This window comes from Aethalodelphis obliquidens, unplaced genomic scaffold, assembly GCF_003676395.1.
Source record: "Aethalodelphis obliquidens isolate GAN/ISIS:26980383/991018 unplaced genomic scaffold, ASM367639v1 scaffold6, whole genome shotgun sequence".
Classification (NCBI taxonomy): domain Eukaryota; kingdom Metazoa; phylum Chordata; class Mammalia; order Artiodactyla; family Delphinidae; genus Aethalodelphis; species Aethalodelphis obliquidens.
Genome location: NW_020837950.1, coordinates 57,494,859 through 57,522,625, shown reverse-complemented (window position 1 = coordinate 57,522,625; position 27,767 = coordinate 57,494,859). Strand labels below are relative to the sequence as shown.

At 35.8% G+C, this 27,767-nt stretch overlaps 1 protein-coding gene across 3 annotated transcripts in view; it reads right to left on the bottom strand.

Moving 5' to 3' along the window:
* The window catches only part of AFG2A (AAA ATPase AFG2A), a 339,272-nt gene that overhangs the window by 301,792 nt on the left and 9,713 nt on the right, over window positions 1-27,767 (bottom strand). For all 3 annotated transcript variants that reach the window (XM_027103655.1, XM_027103656.1, XM_027103657.1), the window contains exons 4-9: window positions 26,256-26,314; window positions 24,970-25,614; window positions 23,879-24,008; window positions 23,312-23,368; window positions 21,694-21,817; window positions 19,055-19,310 (exon numbers count right to left, since the gene is read on the bottom strand). In XM_027103655.1, coding sequence (XP_026959456.1) covers window positions 19,055-19,310; window positions 21,694-21,817; window positions 23,312-23,368; window positions 23,879-24,008; window positions 24,970-25,614; window positions 26,256-26,314 — 1,271 coding nt within the window. The remainder of the gene's footprint in view (window positions 1-19,054; window positions 19,311-21,693; window positions 21,818-23,311; window positions 23,369-23,878; window positions 24,009-24,969; window positions 25,615-26,255; window positions 26,315-27,767) is intronic.

The following is a 27,767-nucleotide window of genomic DNA, read 5'->3' as shown; positions in this document are numbered from 1 at the left end:
GTAAATTTCCCTGTAAGAATTCCTTTAGCCGCATACCACAGATTTTGATCATTCAATTCCAAATAGCTTTTTATTTGCATATTACAGTTCAACCAATAATTTATTTAAAATATTCTAATTTCCAAACTGTGAAGCTTTTTTTTTTTGCAGTACGCGGGCCTCTCACTGTTGTGGCCTCTCCCGTTGCGGAGCACAGGCTCCGGACGCGCAGGCTCAGCGGCCATGGCTCACGTGTCCAGCTGCTCCGCGGCATGTGGGATCTTCCCGGACCGGAGCACGAACCCGTGTCCCCTGCATCGGCAGGCGGACTCTCAACCACTGCGCCACCAGGGAAGCCCCGTGAAGGTTTTTTAACTGACTGAATTTAACTTAGAGAACAAGGTTTGTATGAAATGAATTTTTCGAATGGCAAATTCATAAACATTCTCTACCTGTTTGAATATGTATATATGTTATTGGTTCAGTGTTCCAAATACATATCCATTAGATCAAGCTTGTTGATAGTGTTCTTCAAACCTTCTCTATCCTCAACGACTGACAGAGATGTGTTAAAACTCACTAAAATGGTTGTTTTGTTCATTTCTCCTTGTAGTTACAGATATTTTTGTTTTATGTTTCAAAGCTACCCTGTCAAGTACATCAGATTTAAAAGTTATAACTTCCCAGTGAACTGAATGTTTTATCAATATACGGTAGTCATCCTTATCTTAAGGAATGAGTTTTGCATTAAAATTATTCTAATCCTTACCACTTCCTTTTCTTGCTTTCTTTGAGACTCAATCTTTTGTGTTTTTCACATTCCATTTTGCCTTCTATTTAGTTTTAAAGTTATACACTCTCTATTATTTTAATGGTTATACTAAAAATGTTAACATACATATTTAAGTATAGTTAATCAAAGTAAAGTTAATCATGAGGCTGCAAGGAAATTAATAGGTAAGCCAGTGACATAGATCTCCACATTATTCTTCTGCAGACAAGGTTTTTTAACAGCCAGAATGAACGTTTGTTTTTTTTATCTCTACCATGTCATTATTTCCTCCATTCTATATTTTATTTGCATCTACTTTTCTCTTTCACCAAAAACTTCCACTAGTGTGGTTCTGTCTCTTGAATGGACCTTGGTCTGACTTCATAATCTTAAAAGTCTTGTCAAAGAATGAGATTATTTTAAACTTTGCTGTTTTGTTCTCAAGTCTATTGACTCTACCCTTAACATTTTAAATTTCTTTCATGTTTGGGCTCACTGTATTGCTCTTTTCCAATTATCTGAGTTGAATGCATTTATTTTTAACCCTTCCTGTTTCCTGATAACTGTTCTTGTTATAATTCCCTCTTAGATAAAATCTAAAACAGAGTTTTTACTACCATTCTATTCTTAACATTTAGTTCCTTATATAATTTCTTTTGCAGCTCACACAGAGATTATATGAGCATTATGTAACTTAGTTTTCAGTTGTACCAGTTACTAAATTATTGACTTTCAGCTCCAAAACCATACTTCCAAACTTGGCTTTGTGATACTTGGGGCTGAGACTCTGCAAACCACACTTTGGCTCCATGGTAGGCTTTGCCAATGATAGAGCAAAGCTCTAGAGAGCGACTGCAGATGAAGGGGAGAGAAGAGACTAACTCTTTACTTCTGTGGGCTTCCTGTCTGTCTGCTATTCCTGTGACCACCACTCTAGCAACCCCTAAGAGACATCAGCACCAACCCACCAGTGCCACATTCTCAGAGGTCTAAGCCAGCCTTCAAAATATCAGGCAGTTCTTCAGAGGTCTGAGTTCTAGATTTTAGAAATCCCAACCTCTTTCCTTTGTTTCCCCAGCCTTACAGGTGATAGTAGCTTCTCAGTTAGTAATTTTATAATTTGTTATGAATGCTTTATAGTAAATTCTCTCTACAAAAATGAGTGGTAGAGGTTCTATCTCCTAACTGGATCATGACACAAATAACAATCGTATGGAATTTTTAAGAAATATCCTTTTTTCCCATTATAATGCAGACTGAGGTGTTTCTTTTTTAATAAATTTATTTTATTTATTTATTTATATTTTTGGCTGCGTTGGGTCTTCACTGCTGCACGCAGGACTTTCCCTAGTTGTGGCGAGTGGGGGCTACTCTTTGTTACGGTGCACGGCCTTCTCATTGCAGTGGTTTCTCTTGTTGCGGAGACAGGCTCTAGGTGTGCAGGCTTCAGTACCTGTGGCTCGCGGGCTCTAGAGCACAGCCTCAGTAGTTGTAGCACACAGGCTTAGCTGCTCTGGGGCATGTGGGATCTTCCCCGACCAGGGATCGAACCCGTGTCCCCTGCATTGGCAGGAGGATTCTTAACCATTGCGCCACCAGGGAAGTCCCCCAGACTGAGGTTTTTATAAGTGAGAGCAAAACTACCCAAACATTTTAAGAGGCTAATATAACCTAGACTCCAAAACCAAATATGAACAAGAAAAAAATGCCTTTTACTTACAGACATGGGACAAAAGTTCTAAATAAAATATTAGCTGACTAAATCTAACGGTGCATTAAAAATTAGATTTCACAATCAAATAGAGTTTATCTCAGAAATGAAAGGCCAGTTCATCAAAAAACCTAACTCACCACATTATTGAGATTATATAATTATTTTTACTAATGCAGAAAAAATATTTGATAAGATTCAACATCCATTTATAATGATAAAAATAATGCAAAATACTCTTAGCAAAGTGTACTTAAGACTACATTCCAGAAATCTTTAGCAAATATTACACTTGATGAAAAAACTTTATATGCAGTCTCTTCAAAACTGTCAACAAGACAAGGACGCCACTATCACTACTACTGGATAATTCAATTGTAGAGTCCCTGGCAATTAAGAATAGAAAAAATGAGACTGAGAAAGAGCCAAAAGGATGGAAAGAAATAAAACTGCCATTATTTGCATATGACAATAATTTACCCAGCAAAGCCAAAAAAAAACTATTAGAATTATGAGATAAGCAAGGTAGACAACCTGCAAAAAATAATCAATATAAGCTTTTTCCACACCAAGAAAAGCAATTCTAAAATATAGTAAGAAAAAAAGATACCATTCACAACAATGACAAAAATAATAAAGTATATAGGAATTTTCCTAACCAAAAACGTTAACACCCCTATGGAGACAATTCTAATAAAGAGGAAAATATGAACACAAGGGAGACATCCCATATTCTTGAATGGGATGAAAATACAACAAAAACATCGATTATATTCAAAATAATCTATGTATTGTAAATGCGACCGCCGTCAAAATGTCAGTTGTGTATTTTTGCTAAATTAGAACAAACTTTCCCTAAAAATATACTGTGGAATAAAGGTCTATACATAACTAACTCAACAGTAATGCAAATAAATAAGATTTACCTTACTGGATATTAAGATATAATTAATAGCATTAAATATGTGTTTAAAGGTTATAAGACTATACAGACCACACTGAGACAGAATAGAGTTCAGAGATAATCCATACATGTATAATATTAATATCTGATAAATTTACAATAATATATCATAAATCAATGAGGAAAGGACAGGCTATTTAGTAGCTGGAAAATGAATAATAGGAAAATTGGCTCATTGTGTAGATCCCTAGCACTGGGTCTCTAATGATCTTTTCTGGTAGACAACATTACATACATGTTGTCACACTTCATTGCTGGAGGATTTTTAAAATGTCCTGTGTGACTCCACAGGGAGAGGACTCTTGGAAGCTTATGCCTATTTTTTTTCCACACTTTGCGCTATGTGCCTTGGGCTGCTTCTGCTTGGTATCACTTCACTGAAATAAATCAAGGCCATGAATACAACTATATGCTGAGTCCTGTGATGACTCCTAGTGGGGCATCAAACTTAGTGGTTTGTTACAGGGACCACCAAATATGTAGACAAATATAAATGAATAATAATTGAATAAAACACTAATAATAGTGTTTTTGCAGTAAAGAGAATCAAAGTGTTCCCAAACTGTTTGCACTTTTCTTGCATTAGTCTCTAGTAAGCCAAGGAGACATATTGTAGTATGTAAGATAAATACTAAAAGATGAGTAAAATACATAACTAAAAAGATAACCATAAGATGAGGAAGTAACAAAAATACTTGACTATTCCAAGAGAAGACAGTAAAAAAGATGAAAAAACATACAAGTGGGACAAATAGAAGGTAAATTAAACCTAAGTATTTAAGATATTACCCTAAATATAAACGTATCATGTACTTGAATTAAAAGACTGACAGCATCAGATAGATGAAAAAAATAAAACCCAAATTTGTGCTGTTTACAAGAGTCATATTCTGAAATATAAAAATACAGAAAGGTTGAAAGTAAAATAGAAAAAGGGTACCATGCATGTAAAAGGAAAATAGTGCATCTATATCTACTATCAAATAGACTTTAAGAGGTATTACTAGACATTTCAGGATGATAAAAAGGGTCCATTCACCAAGAATACATAAAATTCTAATACATGCCTAGTAAAAAAGGCTCAAAGTATAAACAGCAAAATTAAGCAGAACTAAAAGGAGAAACAGACAAATTTGCAGCCTTACTTGCAGATTTTAACACACTTCCCTCAGTAACAAAAACAAACAAGTTATAGAAGTTATAAAAATAAAATTAACTCACCTATCTTAATTGGCATATATACAAAACAATAAATATCCAAAATAGTAAAATATCCATGCTTTCAAGGGTACCTGGAAGGAGTACCAAAACTGACCACAGGGTGGGACACAAAGCAACTCTCCACAGATTTCAAGGATTGAAATCATAATGTTTATGTTCTCTGATTACATGAGACTTAATAGCAAAATCAGTAACAAAAAGATACCAAAAATATAAATATCTGGAAATTAACCAATACATTTCCAAATAATTCATGGTCAAAAAAAAAAAAATCCAATGAAAATTGTTAAGTTTTTCAACTGAATCATAATGAAAACATAAGATGAAAATTTGTGGGATGCTACTAAAGCTGTACTTAAAGGGACAATGACAGGCATAATGCACATATTAGGGAAGAATAAAGGGTGAAAGTCAATGAGGTGCTCATCTTATGAAACAAAGAATAAAATAAACCAAAACAAATAAACAAAACAAAACAGTGGGAAGGAAATAATGAAGATAGGAACAGAAATTAATGAAATGGAAAACTAATGTGCAATTAAAAAAACAAATCAATAAAGCCAAAGGTTTATTTTCTGAAAAGGCTAATAGAGATAAATCTCTGGCAAGACGAATCAGGGAAATGTGAGAAAAGACACACATTACCAACATCAGGAAGCAAAAATGACTACTGAACGGTCTACACTACAGAACCCACAGGCCATTGAAAAGATAATAAGAGGATATCAGGAATAACCTTATACCAAATAACTCAAAAATTTAGATGAAATGAACCAATTTCAAGGGGGGAAAAAAAGCTTATCAAAACAAAGTACATAATTGAATATTCCAATAGCTATTAAATTCATTATGTAATTAAAATCTTTCCAAAAAGAAAATTCTAAACATAGATGGCTTCATTGGTTAATGTTACAAAGTAGTTAAGTATGACTATAACACTAAGCTTACAAAAACTCTTGCAGAGAAAAAAAGAGGCCAAGATAATTCCCAACTTGATTCATGAGGCCAGCATAACCCTGTTCCTCAAATCTTAAAAGGACATTACAAGAAAACTGCAGACTGATATCTCTCCTGAACATAGGTGCAAATATCCTAAACAAAACATCAGCAAAAATATCAATATGTAAATAAAGGATTATATGTCATGACAAGATGGCTATATTCCAAGAATGTAAAGTTAGCTTAACATTTGAAAATCAATCAACATCATGTTCCACATTAATAGAATAAAGAAGAGAATATGATTATCTCAATAGACCCAGAAAAGGAATGTCATAAAAATCAATATCATTAATTATAAAAACTAGGAACAGATGGAAATTTTGTTACTCTATCATATTAGCTACAAAAAAACAAAGAGCAAATATAATTCTTAATAGTAAAAGGTTAAAAATTTTCTCCCTAGGATCAAGAATGAGATAAGGATAAGTACTGTTATCACTTCTATTAAATACTATGTTAAAGATCCTAACCACTACAACAAGGGAAGAAAAAGAAGTGTAGAGGTTAAAAGGAATGAAAACTGTCATTATTTGCAGATTGTATACACAGAAAACTTTAACATGACTACATACATAAAAACTCAACCAATTTCCATACACACTATTAAAATTAATATATGAATTTAGCAAGGTAGGTAGACACAAAGTCAATACGTAAGAGTTTAGTTTTTCCAGATACCAACAAACACAATTAAAGTGAAACTTTACAAGATGCCATTTATAACTGCATTAAAAAAAAACTTAGAATTAAAAAATAACTGCATTAAAAAAATACCTTAGAATAAATCTAATGAACATTATGCAAGACTTCTTCACTTAAAACTATAAAACTTTGAGAGAAATTAAAGACCTAAAATAAATGAAGGGATCTAACACATGGTAGATAACTTGTAGATATTATGAATTCTCCCTAAATTGATCAAGAGATTTAATAATTCCAATCTAAATCCAATTTTGTTTTGTCTTGGAGGGGAGGGAGTCTGGCAAGCTGATTTTCAAAGTTCTAAGCAAATGCTAAGGCCCAAGAATAGTCAAGACAATCTTGAGGAAGAAGAAAAAAGGTGCACTTACCCAAGGCTTAAGTGATTAAAGATATTTCAGTATTTTGCACAAGGATAAAGAGATCAATGAAACAGAACAGAGAATTCAGAACAAACCCAAACTCTTGATTTAAGACAAAGGTTAGTTAACAATGCAGAGCAAGAAGAATGGTCATTTCATTAACTAGTGCTGGTACAACTAATTATCTACATGGAAAAAAGTGAAATAATCATAGATAGTAATGTAAAAGGAAAGATAATAAAGCATCTTTAAATGAAAGAAGATAATATAAAATAAAATATTCACAATTGTGGAATTTACAGATTTCTTAAACATGATAAAAAAAATCACTATCCATAAAGAAAAATGTTGATAACTTGGTTCATTATATTTATACGTTATAATAAATGTATATGGTTACAAACTTCTATTCCTCAAAGACACTGTAAAGAGAGTAATTATTTTTTTAAAAGCAACACAATAGAAAAATTGAACAGATATCTGAATAGGCATGTCACGGAGGATATCTAAATGCGCAATACGTATATAAAAAAGCATTCAACTCAGCCTTCAGAGAAATAAAAACACAATGAAATACTGTTAAAAACCCACCAAATTCTGGCAAGAATGAGAAGAAACTGGAATTTTCACACATTACTAGTGGAAGAGGAAATTGAAGCAATCACCACAGAAAACTTTTGGCAGTATTTACTAACAACAACACACACACATATTCTATAACCTGATAATTCCACACCTAGATATAAAGCAAACAGAAATGTGTACATCTGTGCACCAAAAAAAATATGTGCAAGAATACTGATGGCATCATTACTCACAATATTTATACAATAAAATATAGCAATAAAAATGAACTAATGCTACAACTGAATAAAATGATGAAGCTCTCAAACCATAATATGAGAGAAAGAAGACAGCACAAAACAGGCTGAACTAATCTATGGTGTTAGAAGCCAGAAAGAGTGGTTGCCTTTTGTGCTGAGATGAAGAGTAGTGGCTGGGAGAGAATCTGATGGAAGTTCTAGGGCACTAATAATGCTTTATATATATAATGCTTTATATCTGGTTATATATACTTTGGAAAATGCATGGATCTTATAGTTTTTACACTTTTCTATACATGTTATATTTCAGAAAGAAGTTTATTAAAAAAGAGAATACATAAAAAATGAAGTGAAAGGGAAAAAACGTATAAACAAAGCCACTATAAACAAGGGAGAAAAGAACAGGACTTGAGGAGAGACAAGAGCATTCCCTATGTTAATGAATCTGCAAGTATTTTTTACAGAATAGTTCTCAATGAGAGAATCACTATTCTGTACCTGTGTTACTTACTTGCCAATTCAGTACAATTCATATTTAAGCAAAGCAAATAGTAAAATAAAATATCATGTCATGAAGCCACTGAGAAGAGATATTCATTGACTATAAGTTACTCTTTCACAGGTACTCTTCTTCAATATTAGTTCTATTCATTCATTCAAAATATTCACTTAGAAACTCCTAGACATAGTTAATTCATTCAACAATGTACTGAGCTCTTTTTCTAGAGTACAAAAGAGCAAGAAGGCAGATAAACCTCTCATAGTGCTAACAGTCTAAAAGAGAAGACATATGATAACAAGTTATTATTATATACTGTGCCAAGTATTATGACATGGAAAGAACAAAGTGGCATAAAAACACGTCAGGGACATCTAACTCAGTTTAGTAGGATTAGTGACAGTTTAGAGTTAGATAACCCTCACAGAAATCATTTAGTATATGCCTTTATTTCACAAATGAAGAGAGACTAAAACATGTATACAAGCTAAACTAGTTAGACCTGAAAAATGAGTTGATGTTAAACTGCTAATATGGGAATTGAGGCCAAAGAGGCAGCAGAGTATTCAAGGCAGAGGGAACAGCATATATAAAGACCTAGGGGGGCTTCCCTGGTGACGCAGTGGTTGAGAGTCCGCCTTCCGATGCAGGGGACATGGGTTCGTGCCCCGGTCCGGGAAGATCCCACATGCCACGGAGCGGCTGGGCCCGTGAGCCATGGCCGCTGAGCCTGCACGTCCGGAGCCTGTGCTCCGCAACGGGAGAGGCCATAACAGTGAGAGGCCCGCGTACCACAAAAAAAAAAAAAAAAAAGGCCTAGGGACAAGAATGAGCATAACACTTCAGAGATGATGCATCCCTGAAGAACAGTAAAAGACAAAATCTCTGTCCTTAAAGAGTTCACACTTAGAAATATGAAAGAACATGTTTTAAATAAACCTAAATCCATCTCTATTCGTTTGTAGATAATGTGAGAAGATGAAGTATGGCACACTGTCAGAAAGGGAAAAAGAAAATAAGGAAGATTACAGATTTGCAAAAGCTGTAAAAACATAACAAGGATACTGGAAATTCCTACCAGAGCCCTTCAGATTCTTTCTCAGTATGAGGTTCTATGATTCTAGACGCTGTACAGAGGTACTGTATTTTATACAAATGCTATTCTTGAAAATAACATAAGTTGAAACAGAATTTATATGAATAAAATGTATATCAGAGCTTATAAAGTTAAAGATCCTTGGAGCTATCATATTAATGCAAACAACCCTCCATGGTCCTAGATGTGCCACTAGCTCAGATGTCACCTGACATATAAAACTTAGCTCCTCTGGCCATCAGTTATGTCATTTATTAAATGGAAAGATTAAAATATATCAGTATTTTCTCTAAATTATTTTCAGCTTTATTTTTTTACTTTTATTTTTTTGGAAAAGGTAGTCTTTTTAGTAACTGCTTTTGTCACCAGGTTAAGTCATGCAGTTACAAAGTAGTTAGAAATTTCTAAAAGGATATTATTGTTACAAAAAGAAAAGCTCGGGCTTCCCTGGTGGCTCAGGGGTTGAGAATCCACCTGCCGATGCAGGGGACACGGGTTCATGCCCCGGTCCGGGAGGATCCCACACGCCACGGAGTGGCTGGGCCCGTGAGCCATGGCCGCTGAGCCTGCGCGTCCGGAGCCTGTGCTCCACAACGGGAGAGGCCACAGCAGTGAGAGGCCCGCGTACCGCCAAAACAAAAAAAAAAAAAGAAAAGCTCATTCTTACATAAATAATATCTAGTACTTCACTGGGACACTACTGTTCAAAAGGCCCTGGCCAAACAACTCCCAAACAAAACAACCCCAGGTTGTTTCCAGCCCATTGGGAATGAAGCCATGTGCAGAAAATTCTATGATGCTAAGCTTAAATTATTCGACATCACCATTCCTCAGGAGGCCATACTAGAATCTATGGCAAGAAATTAAATTTTTAAAAATACACATATTTTTATAAACCAGAAGTAAACAATTAACTAGAGGAGCAAACGGACACATGTACATCATCAAGGAATACAGCTTAGGGCAAGCAATCTATAACATTTCCTTTCATTGCTAAGTTTAATTTTTAAAATGTAAACAAAAACAGAACCAATAAAACTATGTTAAGAAACACAGCGTTGAAACAAAAAAACAGGTGTAGCTAATTAAATGTGTCATTTTGCTTTCATTATTTTATGTTCTAATGATCTCAAAAGTTTTGAAATGGGAAACAAGTTGCAACGAAGAGAACAAAAGACAAAATGCCCCAGGCAAGCCTAATGCCAACACATTCTTTCCGGTATATGACATGTTCTCCTCAAGCCCCACATCACTATCCAGATATAATCACTTCTAGACAAGAGCAATTACTCTAAATTCATGCTCTTCAAGACCATCTGCTCCATATTCAATCAACAAACATCTTGCTCCATGCATATGGCATCCTACAATTTTATACTTAATGCTTGCTAAATAATGATGTTATTTTTTGAGCATGCAATTAAGTTCCTTCCTTAGAAACTAAAATTCATCACAGGAGTAATAATGTTTTTTAGAATTATTATCGACCCTACAGACAATTATATAAAGAAGTAACATGAAACACGGGCATCTGGATCTCAGATTTGAATTGTAAAAGTTAGGCATAAAATTTCTGAATAGTATATTCAGGCAAATGAAGACTGAAAGCAACTATAAAAATCTAAGTCTCTCTTTTTAAAATATACTTTTTCCTCAAAATATCAGAATTCCAGAAATGTTTTATCTGGAGTCTTTACTCTCCCTCAACTCAGTATTAAGTATAGACAAGGTGATAAGTATTACCTGATATATCACTGGGAGAGTTCCATTTCTCACTCCTTATTCATAGAAAAGAAATTAAACAGAATACTCTCAAAGAGGGTATTGTGGTTCTTGCGTTATTTATATTACAAATGATTGGTATAACTTAGACTGACTGCAGAAGCCAGGTCTATTACGAATCCCCTATCACTTTTAAAAATTGCTTTTAAAAGTAATAGCACTATGGAAAGCACCCTGGTCTCAAGACCTGAATCTTGGGCCAAGACTTCACTAACTGCTTGAGCTTGGATGGATCACACAGTCTGTACTCATCTGTGAAATAAGGGAATATACTAAATGATTTCTGATAGGGTCTTCTAGTTTTAAAACGACAGAATTAATTCACTTCACCAGTCCCAGGTTTTAACAAACTTTCCTAAAAATACAGCTTATAGTATCAAAATTTTAATATCAAATTATTTATTACCTGGCTTAGCAACCCTATTAAAATGCAGAGTTAGGGGCTTCCCTGGTGGCGCAGTGGTTGAGATTCCGCCTGCCGATGCAAGGGACACGGGTTCGTGCCCCGGTCCGGGAAGATCCTACATGGCTGCGGAGCGGCTGGGCCCGTGAGCCATGGCAGCTGAGCCTGCGCGTCTGGAGCCTGTGCTCCGCAACGGGAGAGGCCACAACAGTGAGAGGCCCGCATACCACACACACACACACACACACACAAAAAAATGCAGAGTTAGGAACAAAAAGGATAGTTTGCTTATAGCACAATTCTTATGCCAACAGAGGTTGAAGATCTATGGCTTTGTGGACTAGAGCAAGGTCCAGGTAAGAGGAGAGGAACCAGGAAAATAATGAATATAGTCTGATATGATTTTGACTTGGGGTGGGGGGCGGGGGGGCAGCAGGCCAACTATATTTGTCCCTTTTTTTGGAAGGTACAAAAACTCTAAATAACACACCATTAAAACTGAAAAAATAATTTACAGTCACTATCTCTGTTCCTTCAACTTTCAATCACCCCTCAATTTATTGCGATCTACTAGAACTACTCTCTTCCAAGGCCCTCATGACCACACAAGTACTAAGCACTTGATGTCACTGTGGTCTCTATACTGTCGATCCTGGCTCCACTATTTATTTCCTGTGTGATCTTGGTGAAGTTCCATAACCTGTCTGACCTAAGTTTCTTCACCTATAAAATGAAGATAACCATATAAGGAATGCTGTAAGAAATCATTAACACGTGTGAAGGCACTTCAAACAATGGATGGCACCTTGTAAGTACTCAATTAGTGGTAACTAATAATATATTATTTCTAATTACTTCCTCCCTGAATCTTCTTCCCTCATTTGAGTCACCACTTTTTTGGGGTTCTCTTCCCACCTCTCTAGCCACTCCTCAGTCTTCTATACCAGATTTTTCCTAACAGTTCAACCTTTGAATGGTGGTATTCCCCAGGATCCCTTCTTTCCTCAGTAGCAGGCTAAAACCTCCCTGATCCTTCGCAAATACAACACAACATATTATAATTTTACCTGTTACACTGCTGCACTTCTCTGTGCATCTTGAGCTCTAAGAGGAGAAAGTCCAAGTCTCTCTTATTCACTGACGTAGTCCCAGCACCAAGTGCAGTGCCTGGCTCAATAAATGAACGAAAAAATGAACTCTGTTCATTCTCTCTAAGTGACTTCATTCATTTCAATGGCTTCAGTCATAATCTAACTGGTGACAACTCACTAAAACATAGATCTAACCAAGACTCTCATCTCCAAAACCTGCAATTCAAAATCCTGCAGCTTAGACAATGTAAACAATAAAAGGGGTTAGAAGGTGGAGGACAGAGTGGGCAGGAAGAAGACATCGCAACAGTCTAGACAAGAGCAATGAAAAATAGTTTAAAATTTTTTTTTAAGCTGAAACTCTGAATAAATTTTGAAAACAGAGCTGACAGGATTTGATAAAGAGTAACAAAAAAAGGAATCAAGAATAACTCTTAGAAGTAACTTTTTTTTAGAAAGACTGATTTTTTTTTTTTAATTAGAAAGAAAACCTTTCCTTAGGTTTTCTACTTTTATAGCCTTGGCAAGGCAACTCAGAAAATTTTCCACTAGTGAAGTAAATAGGATATATCACTTAGAGCTTAAACAGAATCAAAACTACCACTTGTTTTTCTGAAACAAACCACTCATCTCCAGTCATTTCAAATGAACAGCAGAATTAATATTAAGATACCCAATTCACTGACCAAAAAAAATTCTACTTCTCATATAATATCCATAATGTTTACGCAGTAGGAAAAATCCTAACATCACAAATATAACTATCACTATATTTCAGAATTACAAAACAGAGGGGAAAATTCATTGTTTTATGATATTATATTGCATAATTACTGCCTATTTATCCACCTACAATAATGAATAAAGATATGATCCCTTATGAAATGCATTAATTAGAGGATAATCATGATACATACATCAATTTAATTTTGTTGCTCTACTGCAGGGCTAAAGTGGACTCACATGTGGGACGACATGGGTACGGGAGGGAAGAGACTGTAACTCTATGTATGACAGGAGAGCTCTCACATTCAGCAAGAAAATCTGTCAGGGAGGCACCCCCAAAATAAGCCATATCTATTTCTAGTCTGCATATTTCTATTGATGGGCAAGACTTTTACCGATCCAGATTCAGTAAAAGTCACTACTCTAGCAAGGTAAAGGATTCTGCTAGACTTCCCTGATACCACTTATACTACAGTAATCAAATACTTCATAAAATCAGGAATACTGTCAAAATTCAAATAAGCATCTACCAGAGAAGTGCATAAATACACATAAAATATGAAAATTTTTTTTAAAAAAAGAAAGTGACACTTACCAAGGGCCTGTATAAACCATGAACACTGCTATCAGGCTATACTTCTAAACCTCATAAGAACTCTTTTAAAAATGTTATACAAAAAAAAAAGTTATCCCTATTTAGCAGATGAGGAAAGAGTTCAAGAGGTTAAATGGCTTGCCCAGTGACTCCCAGCTGATAAGGGATAGTGCTAGCATTTGAAACTAGAGCTCACCATAAGCTTTCCACAAAACCCTACTATTTCCCTGCACCTTATTTAAAAATATTGAATTTTTACAGAATCAACATTTTAATTCTAACTTAGAAAATAACATTGGCAGAATTCAAAAATGATGGAAAATGTTAGAAAAAGAACCTTTCTTAAGAACTGGACTGTACATAGGAGATCCTCCATAAATTCCTGTTCAAATAAGCTAGTGAAGGGTGGGAGGGAGGACTAACAGCTATAAATATCTGAGAACCCTGCTGCAAGACAGATAACATTTTCCATTTCACAAGAAGTTATGTTATAATAATTAGATTCAGTATTTTTACTAGACCTACGTAAGTGTAATAATGACAAAATCATTGTTTAAATAAGAGTTTTAATTCTTCCTGTTCTGTGATGGTATCTTATCAAGGCCCAAGCATTTGGTATGAACATGTTGAAATGATGTGTAATCAACAAGGATGCTAAAGATAAATTCTTAGAGATGTGAAGCAAATGCTTCCTTCCACTGTTAACAAAATGACCGAGACCTCTTCTTGAAGAAATCAAGCTCTATTTATATTCACTCTCCTGAAATGGCACAGGCAGCCTTAGAAGGATAAGTTTATAATAAATCCCTGCATTTGGAAAACATTGTTGCTAAGCATCTTCTAACATTCAGCAGAGTTTATATAATTCATGTCTCCACTGCATAATTAACATTTCATGTTTTCTAAAAAAGTGTGGTATGCTTATCTATGTTGTTAATTTAAAACATTATAAATTTTGAGGGAATTAATAAAAGGCTATGCAACTAATTAATTAGAAAGGCAGCCTAATCCCAGGAGGGATAAAAACATAGACATTAAATGTCAGGATGTGTCAGAGTTGAGCTTATAAACAGCTTGTCTGCTTGAGATAAAACATTTCAAAATGCAGCTGCTCTTTGCTTAAAAAGGTGAGCTACAAAACATTAGGCTTTTGGACAAGTCACGACTTATCAAACCACACTCTAGCTCAAAAATTAATTATAAAGAAAACATAAGATTTGAAAATCAGTTTCACACCCAACCTGCAACATTAAACATTATATCTGCTCAGATAATAAGAGATCCAATTGTTGAAAGCAATACTACAGTAGTATTTCCAACTTTCTTATTTGTTATGGAGACAAAGTTTAAAAGTATGGAAAATATTCAGTAACACTAGAAAAAAAGATTAGAAAAGTTGAGAGCAATCACACTGCAAAAGACACAGCATCACCCTTACAAACTCTGGAATAGATTGCAAACCTTCGGTCCTCTGGAAAAGCACGCACAAACATATATACTACAATGATTTTGATCTTTTGTATTAATAACCCACAAACAATAACCTTAAGATTAACAAAACAATCAGTAACATAGTTCACTTAGGTTTTATGAAATTCTGAATCACTTCAATGTATGTAATTACTAGACACCTGTGCACCATTTTATTAAAAATGGCAGAGCCTCCCCAACTAGAAGCCAGTTCAGGAAAAAGGAAAACCACCAGACAGCCAACACACCAAAAGCTCAAAGAACATACATGTCCACAAATCATAAGCAAGCAAATGTTCTAAGAAAAACACATGTCTACATTCCTACTTGTATTCTTAAGTGTTAATCCTTAACTACTTCCTTAATTGGGGCTTTCTATCTTTCAGAATTATTTTTCATTTTAAAGTTTTATTCAGAACCATTATATATACCTGCAAGACAAACTAGGACACTCATTTTCTCCTACAGTCAGAGACTAAAATGATACAGTAGTATACAGTAGTAGTAGTAGTACAGTAGTACATTACTATCACATAAAAACTCTAGGAAGAAACTCAACACTATCAGTGAGAGAGTCAGAATTACATTACCTAAACTAAATGCAGTTATTTAAATCAGTTACAGAGAAATCTCCAAAAATCAGAGAACTGGTTGGCCTAGATCAGTGGTTCTCAAAGTGTAGCCCTTGGACCAGCAGCACTGATTATCACCTGTAACTTGATAGAAATGCAAATTCTTGTACCCCAGCTGGACCTACTAAACCAGTAGCATGCAGCCCAGAATTGTGTTTTAACAAGCTCTACAAGTGATTCTTATACAGGTTTAACGCAGGAGAACCACTGGCCTAAATTAATGATACATTTCCTATTCACAGGGAAGTACAAGACTGGCTACTTCAAATCACTTGGAAAACATTATAAATACTGATTCCAGTTCCCCACCTTCTTTATTCAATTAAGTATGGAAAGTGATTGAGTGTCTGTGTCTGTGTGTGTGTGTGTGTGAGAGAGAGAGAGAGAGAGAGACAGAGAGAGAGAGAGAGAGAGAGAGTGTGTGTGTGTGTGTGTGTGTGTGTGTGTGTGTGTGTGTGTGCGTGTGAGCCTGCGCACGCCTGCATGGGAGTGTGCATGGCTTCCCAGGTGAACCTGAGGCATAATGAGGTTTTAAGAACCAATGACCTGGGAATTCCCTGGTGGTCCAGTGGTTAAGAATCCGCCTTCTCTTGCAGGGGACACAGGTTTGAACCCTGGTTGGGGAACTAAGATCCCACATGGGCAGGGCAACTAAACCCAGGTGCCTCAACTACTGAGCCAGCGTGCCTCAACTAGAGAGCCCAGGTGCTCTGGAGCCCGTGCGCCACAAGGAAGATCCTGTGTGACTCAACTAAGACCCAACACAGCCAAAAATAAATAAAATAAATATTTAAAAAATTAAAAAACAAAAACAGGGGTTCCTACCTTTAAAAAAAAAAAGAACCAGTGACCTATGTCAGTGGCTCTCAAAGTGTGGTCCCCACACCAGCAGCATCAGCATCAGCTGGGAACATATTAGGAATTCACAGGTACCAGCCCAGACCTACTGAATCAGAAACTCTGGGAATAGGGCACAGCCAGCCATCTATAATCTACTAAGTTCTCCAGGTGATTCTGATGCACAATAAAGTCTGAGAACCTCAACTCCAAGTGATCTGTCTGGAATTGAGAACATGTGAAATGAATCTGAATTCTGCAGAAAAGAATAAATAAGAGACAGAATTAACTTGTGTACTCAGGAATACATCTCTTGGAGCTGGAGTCTCTCACTTTCCTCACAAATTTGGAGGTCAAGGTGCCTTATTTCCTAGATAAGCCAGTGGGAATTCTCAAGCTGTCCACTTACACACAGCACAACTGGTGAACAAAGAAAATGCCTCCTAAAAAGCACTGGTTTTAAGCAAGATGTATTTAAAGTCCACAGTCAGAACCATAGCTGAGAAATCTTGTCAGTGGGAAGCCAAAAATTGACTGGAAATGTTCAAAAAAATAGCAGCAGTTATTTAAGGCACCACAGAACACTACCTTGTCTACTGCTACCTATGAAGGTAGCAATAACCACTTGGAGTTGTTTCCTTAGCACAGAGCAGGGATTTCTAAAGGCAAGAAAGGACAGGAGGAGATGAAGCTCAACGGAGGTTTAAAGACAAAACTAAACTCAACTCTGAAGTGAATAAATATTTTTATTACTCTACCAAGAGGAGTGGAGTGGTAATTACATCTCATTATGTCTCCCAGTTTTCACATACACTTCTCAGATATGTACTGAGCATACTGCTTCTAAATATTAAAATTTTACCATGACTCTTTTTGTAAAAAATATGATTCTAACTTTGTGTGTAATTCTAAGGTCAGTGTAATAATTGTGACTGCTTCTACTTGTCCAAGGGCATTTACTATGTTAAAAAAAAAGAGGGGGGCACAGCAGTTCAAACTTCCCTAGACAGTCATTTTAAAAGACTAAGAGCCATCCAACTTTTCCCCTAATAACTCCTCTAAATTTGAATTTAGTTAGAAGGCAACATTAAATGTTCAATTCTTTTTACCTAGAACTAGGAGAATACGTAGTTCAAATTTACTGTATAGCTGAGTTTTTTCTTCCTATGCTCAATGCACACATTAGGGGTGCCCTTGTATATTCAATAAGTGAGATATGCCCATTCTATAGCATTTGGAGCAAAATTCGACTATTTTTAATTATAGAGTTTAAATTGTTTTATCTTTCCTTCTGAGTCACACTATTAACCAAATGTATAAGTTAATCAAGTCCTTAGTCAGACTGTTTCAATGAGAAAATGCAGTTAACTTCACAATCAGCATTAGTCTGCTTTGTAGCATTATTTCTAAGAACATTGTGGGAGAAAGCCCTGACTAACCACCTAAGTTTAAATCATTCAGACACAAAAGAGAAGACAATGAAGAGTGGAAAAGCCAGGTGTATGAAAGTAGCTAATGAGGCCAGGCCAGGTTTAGTGCCTAACTTGGGTACTTCCTTGTTATGTTCTAGATCATCCTATCCTTCCTATCCTTCTTCCCTGCCCCCCTTACTTTCTTCCCTTCTTTTTTTCCATTTATTTCTTCTTCTCCCTTATATCCAAGGAATGTCATATGTACAAAGGCACTTAAGTATCATCTACCACAACCCCCTCAATTTACAAATGGGAAAAACTAAGGCTCAGATAAGGCAAAGAACTTGCCCAAGACCACAAGATTGATTTTAAAGGTATTTTCTACTCAAAATCCATTTTCTACTATACACCCCTGCCTCTTCAGAAAAATCTCTTGCAAAACTTCTCGCACACTGTTCTTAAGCTTTATTCTGCTATATAAAGTTAGAGAACACGACTGCATAACACAACATACACTAGTATTTAAGACAGTATACACAAAACTACATATTTTCCCAACTGGACACTTTAATTTTAAGACTAATCTTTTTAAAAATTACCTTCTCAAAATCTGATTCATTGCTAGATTAGGGGAAACAGAAGATCAGTTAAATACCTGAAAATCTGAAATTATTAAGTCATATTAACAGCAGTTAATATTTATTTACTGCTTGTATATGCCAAGTACATCCTTTTTTTAAGTGTATATTTTTATGTGTATATTTTTATTTTTAGGAAGAGGGATTAAGAGTGATTCTTATTTCATTTTTATAGTTTTCTGAATTATCCGGATTTTTTTCATAAAACATATATATTTTATGATTAGAAAAAAATTTAGCTATTCCATTAGGAAATAAGTGAGATATAAATTATCAGTTTGTAAATAAACCAGTTATTAAATCCATAAGTACAGAGTCACTACAGCAAATCACTCTCACCTGCTTCATTACACAAGGCTTTCAAGTCTGCTCCAACGTATCCATGAGCATTATTTGCCAGCTGTAGCAGTTCAGCTTCAGTGAGCAAATGGGGCACCCTTCGAAGCAGTTTCTCGAGAATATCTAGCCGGTCTTGTGCATTCGGAACTCCAATCTCAATTTCTTTATCAAACCGTCCAGGTCTTCGAAGTGCAGCATCCAAAGCATGGGGACGATTTGTGGCCCCAAGAACCAACACCTGTCCTTCACTTCCCTCCTAACAAAACAAAATTTAAATATATTACAGGGACTTCCCTGGTGGCGCAGTGGTTGAGAGTCCGCCTGCCGATGCAGGGGACACGGGTTCGTGCCCCGGTCCGGGAGGATCCCGCATGCCATGGAGTGGCTGGGCCCGTGAGCCATGGCCACTGAGCCTGCGCGTCCGGAGCCTGGTGCTCCGCAACGGGAGAGGCCACGGTAGTGACAGGCCCACGTACCGAAAAAAAAAAGAAAAAAAAAATATATATATATAACATATTCTTCTAAAAGTAAAAAAATTTTAAAAATACACACTCGCTATATAGACAAGGATAGATCTAACTAGGCTAAGTCCTATCCCTTATTTCTCAAATTTTGTCATTCATCCCATATTTCCCAAAGCTCAGTCTAAATGCTCCCTTACCTAGAAAGTTTTCCAATACTTAACTATCTACTCTAAGTGATGTCTCTCCCACTTCTAGCATCTTAACTACACAATTCTCATGAATAACAACATATATACCCTATACCATAGTTTTAATTTGTTTAATTGTTTTAAGTTGTCCTTTTCCCTACTTGAAAGCAAAGATTATGACCTACACGTGTTTCAAACAGAACAAGGCTCTATTACGCAGTTGTCTAAGAAATCTTCCTCACATTCAGTTTCTATTTTGTTTTGATAAATATTCAAATTCCTGAAAATACACAAAATATAACCAACACCCAAGTATCAGATACCCTTGAATACATACGGATTTTTACTCTGAGAATAAAATCTGGAACAACAAATTATAAAGAACTATGTTCACAATGAGCCACCTTTAGAAATTATCCAATATTCTACTCAGATGACCCAAGTGTAATCTCACAGAGACAAGCTTAATTGGAATGTGATTTGAAGTAAGAAAACTCAAACCTAATCAACTATACTGGATGTGCCAACAGGAAGTGCACGGATTACAGTGAACCTATGAATTATGAGTTTAGAAGACAAAAATACAGGCCCTTAAACATTTTCAGGCGAAAACATCAGTGTCACATGCTCCCAGTCCTGCCCAAAGGCAAGAACATCAGTTCACAGCAGGTCTATCCCAGTGGCAGAGAAAGAGGTAGCAATGACATAGTAATTAAGATCCTCCAACACAGAGCCTCCTGATTTCCTACTCACCAAAATCCATTCGAATTATAATACAGCTCTCCACATATATTTTTCTTCAGGATGAAAAGAGAACCGTTCATAAACAAAGTATTTGGTCAGCTTAATAATTATACTTTTTTCTTTTTTAAAACTCTTTTCATTGAAGTATAGTTGATAATAATTATACTTCTTATCATAAATGGACGAACTGGTGTCCCAGTTTATGTAACAGTCTCTTGTGAGTGTTGTTATTATGGATCTATCCTCAGAGCTCCACTATCTCCAACATACTAACAACACTGAATCCTCCAGCTTTGTAAGTTCAGAACCGAACCTGGGACATTATGATCACACCTAGGTAGTGCCCTAAGACTGAGAACCAGATGGTCATCCAGCCTCCCGCAGGTTACAACCCTTCTCTTATGTTACTCTTAAAATTGTAATACAGGTTAGCAAATAATAGAGACAATACCAAACGTTCCCGTTATTTTCACGTGTTCAGTTTCTACCAATAGTCAGTAAAACCAAAAAGTTCGAATTGCCCAGTTTTTCAATGTGCAAAAGACTGGGGACTCCATGATTTCTATAATTTCTTTTGGTTCTGACATACTATGATTCTAAAAATATGAGTTATTTACAATCTTGCATAAGAAGTGTATTCTTCTGATAAATGCCTAACAGGAGTCTGAGAGAATTTTTCTTCATTCCTCTTCCCTATTAGTCCTATGGATCTCCCTTTCATAATCAGCACATAGTTTTTATTAATATAAGACTGTATGCACTATCAAAGAATCTGATAACATGAGTAAATTCTTTTTAAATGTTGTACAAACACATTTCCCATTATTCTCACTTTCTGTCCTTTCACTTGCCCAACTTAGAGCCCCCAAAGAATCAATTTTTACAAGAGTAATAAGACTTACTCATGAAATTTCTTAGTAAATTCCCCTTAAATTTAATTGCTAAATTTTCCTTACTGACTTGGGCTTCAGGTTTTTAGGTTAACACCATTTACTATAAATCTATCATTGTATATAATTTTATATGTTAGAAAAATATGCCAGGTTATACTGTCCTAGCTGTTACTAAGAAATCATGAAGAAAATTATTTTATGGGTCTTTCCTCTAGTTTTTACAGCTAATATTTCTTCCTTACCCTAGAGTATCCAAAAAACTCAGACATATTTGACAGTTTTTGCCACTACATGCATATTATTAAGAAAATAGCCCCTCCTACAGAAATCAATACTGGTGCTGTACTTACTGAACCAATACCATCCATCAGTGTTAAGAGTGAAGCTACAACTCTTTTTTCCACTTCATTCTGAGCCCCTTCTCTTTTAGGGCAGAGTGCATCCAGCTCATCAATAAAAATAATTGATGGGTGCCTAAAAATAAACAAGTAAAATGAATTCTCTAATATATATTTAATTTTTAATTGATACGTTGCACTGCAGTTAAAAAATTGAAATTGTTTTAATTTTTTGACTGAAATGCAATGCATCAAATTTAGGATTTAATTAATAATATTAAAGACAAAAGCAATAGGATGTTAAGCTGAAAAATCTTAGATTAATTCTAGCCTAAATTATTAACTCACCAATATCACATTCTAGTAGATCTGCCCTCAATAAAAAGTAGAGTACTGAGAACATGTATTGCTCATGAGATGACAGTCTATGCCCAAACAGAACTTGCCCACTAATGCCCACTAAATTGCTATGCCTGGATCACTTCAGAAGCTGAGGCCAGTGATGCTATTCCTTGGAGATGGTTTAAAGTTCCAAGGGATAGAAAGTAGAAATGCTCTTTTTTAAAAATCTACTAAAAAAACAACTTTCAAGATGACCAATTCTCCCATACAAAGATGTGAATTCTCTCGTAAGAGGAAGTCTCAACTTCCAGGAACAAATTAATAGTGACAATAAAAACATTCTAAACAATAAGGTATACCACTGATTCTCAAATCTTCAGTATTTGGAGTAAAGACTACTTATTTTATCTACTGGGGGGAAAAAACTTTAAAAATGGAAGTTTTGATAAGAGGGCAGTAATTATGGTAGGTTACATACCAAAACAATGAAAGAGACATAGCCATATTATGAATAAAACTACATTAGATCAAGTTACAGGCCACTCGTTAATACTCCTTGCAATGTAACAATGGTAGCCTAAACTGAGAAATGATTAGTAAGAATCATTTTTAAAGCAAAAGATTTGTCACTTTGAAGCAAACTGTAATAAAACAAAGTTTTAAGCCTAAAGGGCAACTATAATAGCCTATTGAGATTAGATGTACCCAAAAGAAAGAAAATCATAAATTTATATGCTCAAGCAAACTCACATGACTTATCGGACAGCACTGTCTTAATTCTTTTACCTTATGTAATTTTTAAAATTGAGATATTGACATATAACATTACTTTCAGTTACACAACATAATGATTCAACATTTGTATATACGTATCATGAAATGATTACCACAATAAGTCTAATTCACGTTGTCTCCGTACAGTCATAAAATTTTTTTTCTTATAATGAGAACTGTTTAAATCTACTCTCTTTGCAACTTTCAAATGTGCAATACAGTACTATTAACTACAATCACCGTGCTGTAGATAACATCCCCATGATTTATTTTATAACGGGAAGTTTGTACCTTTTGCTACATTATGTAATTTAATAACTTATTTCTCACATTTCCAAAACAATATTAGATAGAATTAGATTAGATAGAACCTCATTAAACTTACAATCTACTTCCAGTGCTATCACTATTATTTTTGTTCTATTCTTTCATGCTTCGTATAAAGTACTACTATCTCTACTTTCATTAATACACCCTGGACTACTAATTCTAAACATCCAAAAATAAAGAATACCGCAGAGTGGCTTCAGCAAATATCTGACGTAACCTTGCTTCAGTCTCCCCATAGAATCTGTAACAAATAAAATACATTTAAAGACCAACTCTTATCATTTTTAAAGCTCTGTCTATAAAAGCTCACCTGACTTTTCAAATATTTCCACAATACTTAATACTACTTTCAAAAATTATTTTCCAAACTTAATGTTTATACACATTAAAAAAAGCAAATTAAAAATATTTCAATGTGTGGGCTTCCCTGGTGGCACAGTGGTTGAGAGTCCGCCTGCTGATGCAGGGGACACGGGTTCATGCCCCAGTCCGGGAAGATCCCACATGCCGCAGAGCGGCTAGGCCCGTGAGCCATGGCCACTGAGCCTGCGCGTCCGGAGCCTGTGCTCCGCAACAGGAGAGGCCACAACAGTGAGAGGCCCGCATACCACACACACACACACACACACACACAAAAAAAAATTTCAATGTGTGAAATATCCAGACAGAATACTATTGAGCCATTTTTTAAAAACCACATTTAAGATGTATATCTAATAATATTGTTTAGTCTATTAAATTATGCACTTACTTGCTAATAATTTCAGGGCCATTAATTACAGAAACATAGGCACCAACTTCATTAGCAACAGCCCTGGCAATCATTGTCTTTCCAGTACCTGGAGGGCCATAGAGCAACACTCCTCTAGGGGGAGGAATTCCTAGAAGAAAAAGCAGAGAACACTGGATGCAGCATTAGTAGGTTGCTTGTAAGTGTTGTCATATGACTTCAAACACGAGTTATAAAATAAATTTACCTTGCACAAAAACTAAAGTAAGAGTCAGAACTTCCCTTTCCCCATAGAAAAATGTACTAACTAGCCCAAACGCTGATCTCAAGCAATGACTTTTTCTCTCTCTGTAGACCCAACCAGGTCAGGCTGGTTAGTAAAAAAACTGGTTTAACACCCACACTATTGACATGCCCCATCCCACACAGCACAGTTCAATGATCAAAAAACAAAGCCCAAACAACAGGAAGGGCATGCAAAATAAGCCACCAACCCCAATTTTTATCCAACTAGCCATCTCAGAGAATATAAGCCTTACCAGGGTTCCTTTTATATGTGAATCCAAGTATTCATTTTATATATAGATAGATAAATAGATATAGATATTCATGAAAAAAGAAAAAGCAAAAAGCAGAGAAAGACACGGTATGCACCAAATATATGCAGAGGATCTGGGCAGTTAACAATGCAGAAGAAGCCCTGAGTTTTCTAAAAGCCAAGTCACTCCCTTAACTACTTGTTTCAATGCAAAGAGATCTGCACCCAGCTACATTTCCTAACAAAGAAGTTTTATCCAAACTATTTAAATGTTTGATTTATTTTTTTAGTCATTACGGCTAATCTAGCATGACAAGATACTTACTCTAGATCCAATACAAACAACTGTGGAAGTGTGCAGTTAAGAGAGACAAGGCTACAACTAACTCACATTACAACCTGAAGAGACCAAGCATAGAAAAAGGCCGACTTAACTGGCATCTCCTACCACACCTCCCACTCAGGAAAGAAAAACAGGAAAAGAGGGTGAACAATTATTAGATAAGTGAAATGAGCCAACTGCTTTTAGTATGAATTTAACATTTCTGGGTGTAGTACACTGAAGAAATCATACCATAACTCTTGAAAAGCTCAGGCTGTTTGAGAGGTAATTCAATTATTTCTCTAATTTCTTTCAGCTGACTATTTAAGCCACCAATCATGTCATAAGTTACTTTTAATTGGTTGTCTTGATCTTTTGAATTTGTACGAATCTTTGTAAAATTGACTCTTGTTGTCGAAGAAATAAAATAAAAGGTATCGGTGTTGCACTGTGCTCCCACGCTGGGTGACTTTAGCAATCTCTCTTCATTGACAGGTTGCTCATTTCCTTCTCTGGCAGACTGAGAATGACGTTTAAGACCTGTGACTGCCTCTAGTCCAAGTCCACTTCCATTCCCAGGACTCTGTGTAACACCTGACAAAACACCACCAGCTTTATTTATCATTCTGCCATCTCCTGGTTTGTAAGGAGTACTGCTTGATGTTGGGTTTTGGGGCACTTCCAGACCTAACTGGCTTAGCTGTAAGGATATATCCAGGGTACTAGTTTCCACACTGGATGGCTTGGAGGCCATTCCCCGGGCAACAGTGTCAGAGTCATTCTGAGCCCTTCTCAACATCGCGCCATCTGCTCCTTTCACTCGCAACACTTGCAACTTGCATGGTCGTCCATAGAATGTACAATACAGAAAGTTGCCTGGTAAAACAATCTTGCCATCTGGAAAACAATTTATTAAATATATACGTTAGCACAATTTTTCACCCATTTAAAGTTTAAATAGCAATTTATTTCATCTATTAACAAAACTATCTGACTGAAAAGACTAAATCAAAGATGGAAGTATTAATAAAACAACTGTTATGAAAAACAGAGGACCTAATATTCCCCTATGATAGGGCACTATCTGGAGACAGAAGGTCAAGCTAATTCTCTGAAATTCTCTACACTCAGTACATTTAGGATTCTATCAGCTATAACCCCATAGAGGCAGGCATTCCATGTTCAGTAACAAACCAAGCTAAAATGGCACACCTACACCAACACTCCAAGATAACATACCTGACCAGAAAGAACAGAATTCAAGGGTTAAAAGTCTTAGTTCTACCACTGACTTTGCTCACAGTTAAGTCAAAAATTCTCTCCACTGCTCAACTACCAATCAATTACTTGGCAGTTGGGGGTGGGGGGCGGCGGCAGATACTACATCCCTATCTTAAAAGGACGTTCATTCGTTGAGAATATTCTCTACACTATTTTAAAGAACAGCATTATGTACACAAGATCTCAAAGACACATCAGTTTATTTGCTGCTGCCTTGCTTTTTAACATTTAGAAAACATATGAAAGAGACATCTCACCTAGTTTTCTCAGAAGACAAGCAGTCAGTTGTTCTTCATTAATATCTGCATTTTTGTCACTGTGAAGGGTGGGAGAAATAAAAACCAGCATTAAGTACACCAGAAACGAAAATGTAATATAAAATGACATGTACACAGTTGTGATGTAGACCTAATCAAAAGAATCGTTAGTTTACAATCTGGAAATGATTTATACAATTCTGGAATAATTTACACTTTTTAGATACTTCTTATAGCCATGAAAACACCATTTGCAATTTGGTGTCCCAGTGGCCTAAATCAGTTTTCTTTACTATCTTACACACCACACACACACACCCCTATATACTCGGGTATATACATGTACACACGTGTGTACATTTATGTACTACATCTGTGGATGTATAGGAGCAATAAATCACAATGAAAAGTATGTGTTTTTTATTGTGTGTTATAGTCAGAAACATTGGAAAAACACTGGCCTCAATTAATCATTTCCTTTCTGAACTTGCCCAGCTTGGAGAAAGGCTTTTATTAATAGCTTACTTTATTCTCTTTGTATAATTTATAAATTATCTTTAAAGAAATTTAAATCCTATAGAGTACGTTATCTGAAGAGGTAGAAAAAAAGCGGAGTAATGGTACAGTGCAAGTTTATGCTAGAGAAAGGGTATGCCTAAGAAAAAATGGAAAAGCCTTCTTCTGACCAAAAACTGTGTCTTCCAGGAAAATTGCTTGTTTGAGTACAGGAAACATGCCTAAAAATCATTACACTTGTAAAGAAACACGTTCTTAGAGAGTTCTCAGAATATGTGCATTTTCCCTCCTCCTCCGTGTGTAAGCAGCCCATATCAGCAGAGGAAGCCTACAGTTGCGAGCTCTGCCAGAGATCACAGAGGGAGAATGGTTTAGCTCAGGAAAACGTGTATTAGCAGGAGCATCTGGTCCAAATCTAAGCCTTGCTCCCAACCACCTTATCAGTAACAAAATCAATACAGCCAAACTACATTATTTGAAAATTCCGTATACAAATTCACCTACTTGCTAAAATGTGTTTATAACCCCAAAATCAATACTAGCAGAGCTTTGCCAGTCATTTGTGGATGAACACAGAGCAGGCAAAAACTGTAACCCAATACTTTCCCAGCTGAGGCTGAAAAAGGCCTATTGTTTCAACTTTCATTCAGAGGTGACCAGAGGATGGAAGCTGGGCAGGGTAGGGAGCAGTGCAGTATGGCGTGAAAAGTTCCAGCTCTGGCACCACACAGAGGGGGTTTGCATCCTAACTCTGGCATCTGTTAATGGGGTGGCCTCAGGCAAGTCACTTAATATTTCTGAGCCACTTCTCCTCATTTGAAAAATAAAGAAAATAGAATCTACCAGAATGAGTTGTTTCAAGGACTTAAGATTATAATCTACATAAGATAAATATTTTCACATATTTATATGTGTTAAATAAATACACACATACATATAGACACACACACACACACACACACACACACACACACACACACACACACACACACACAC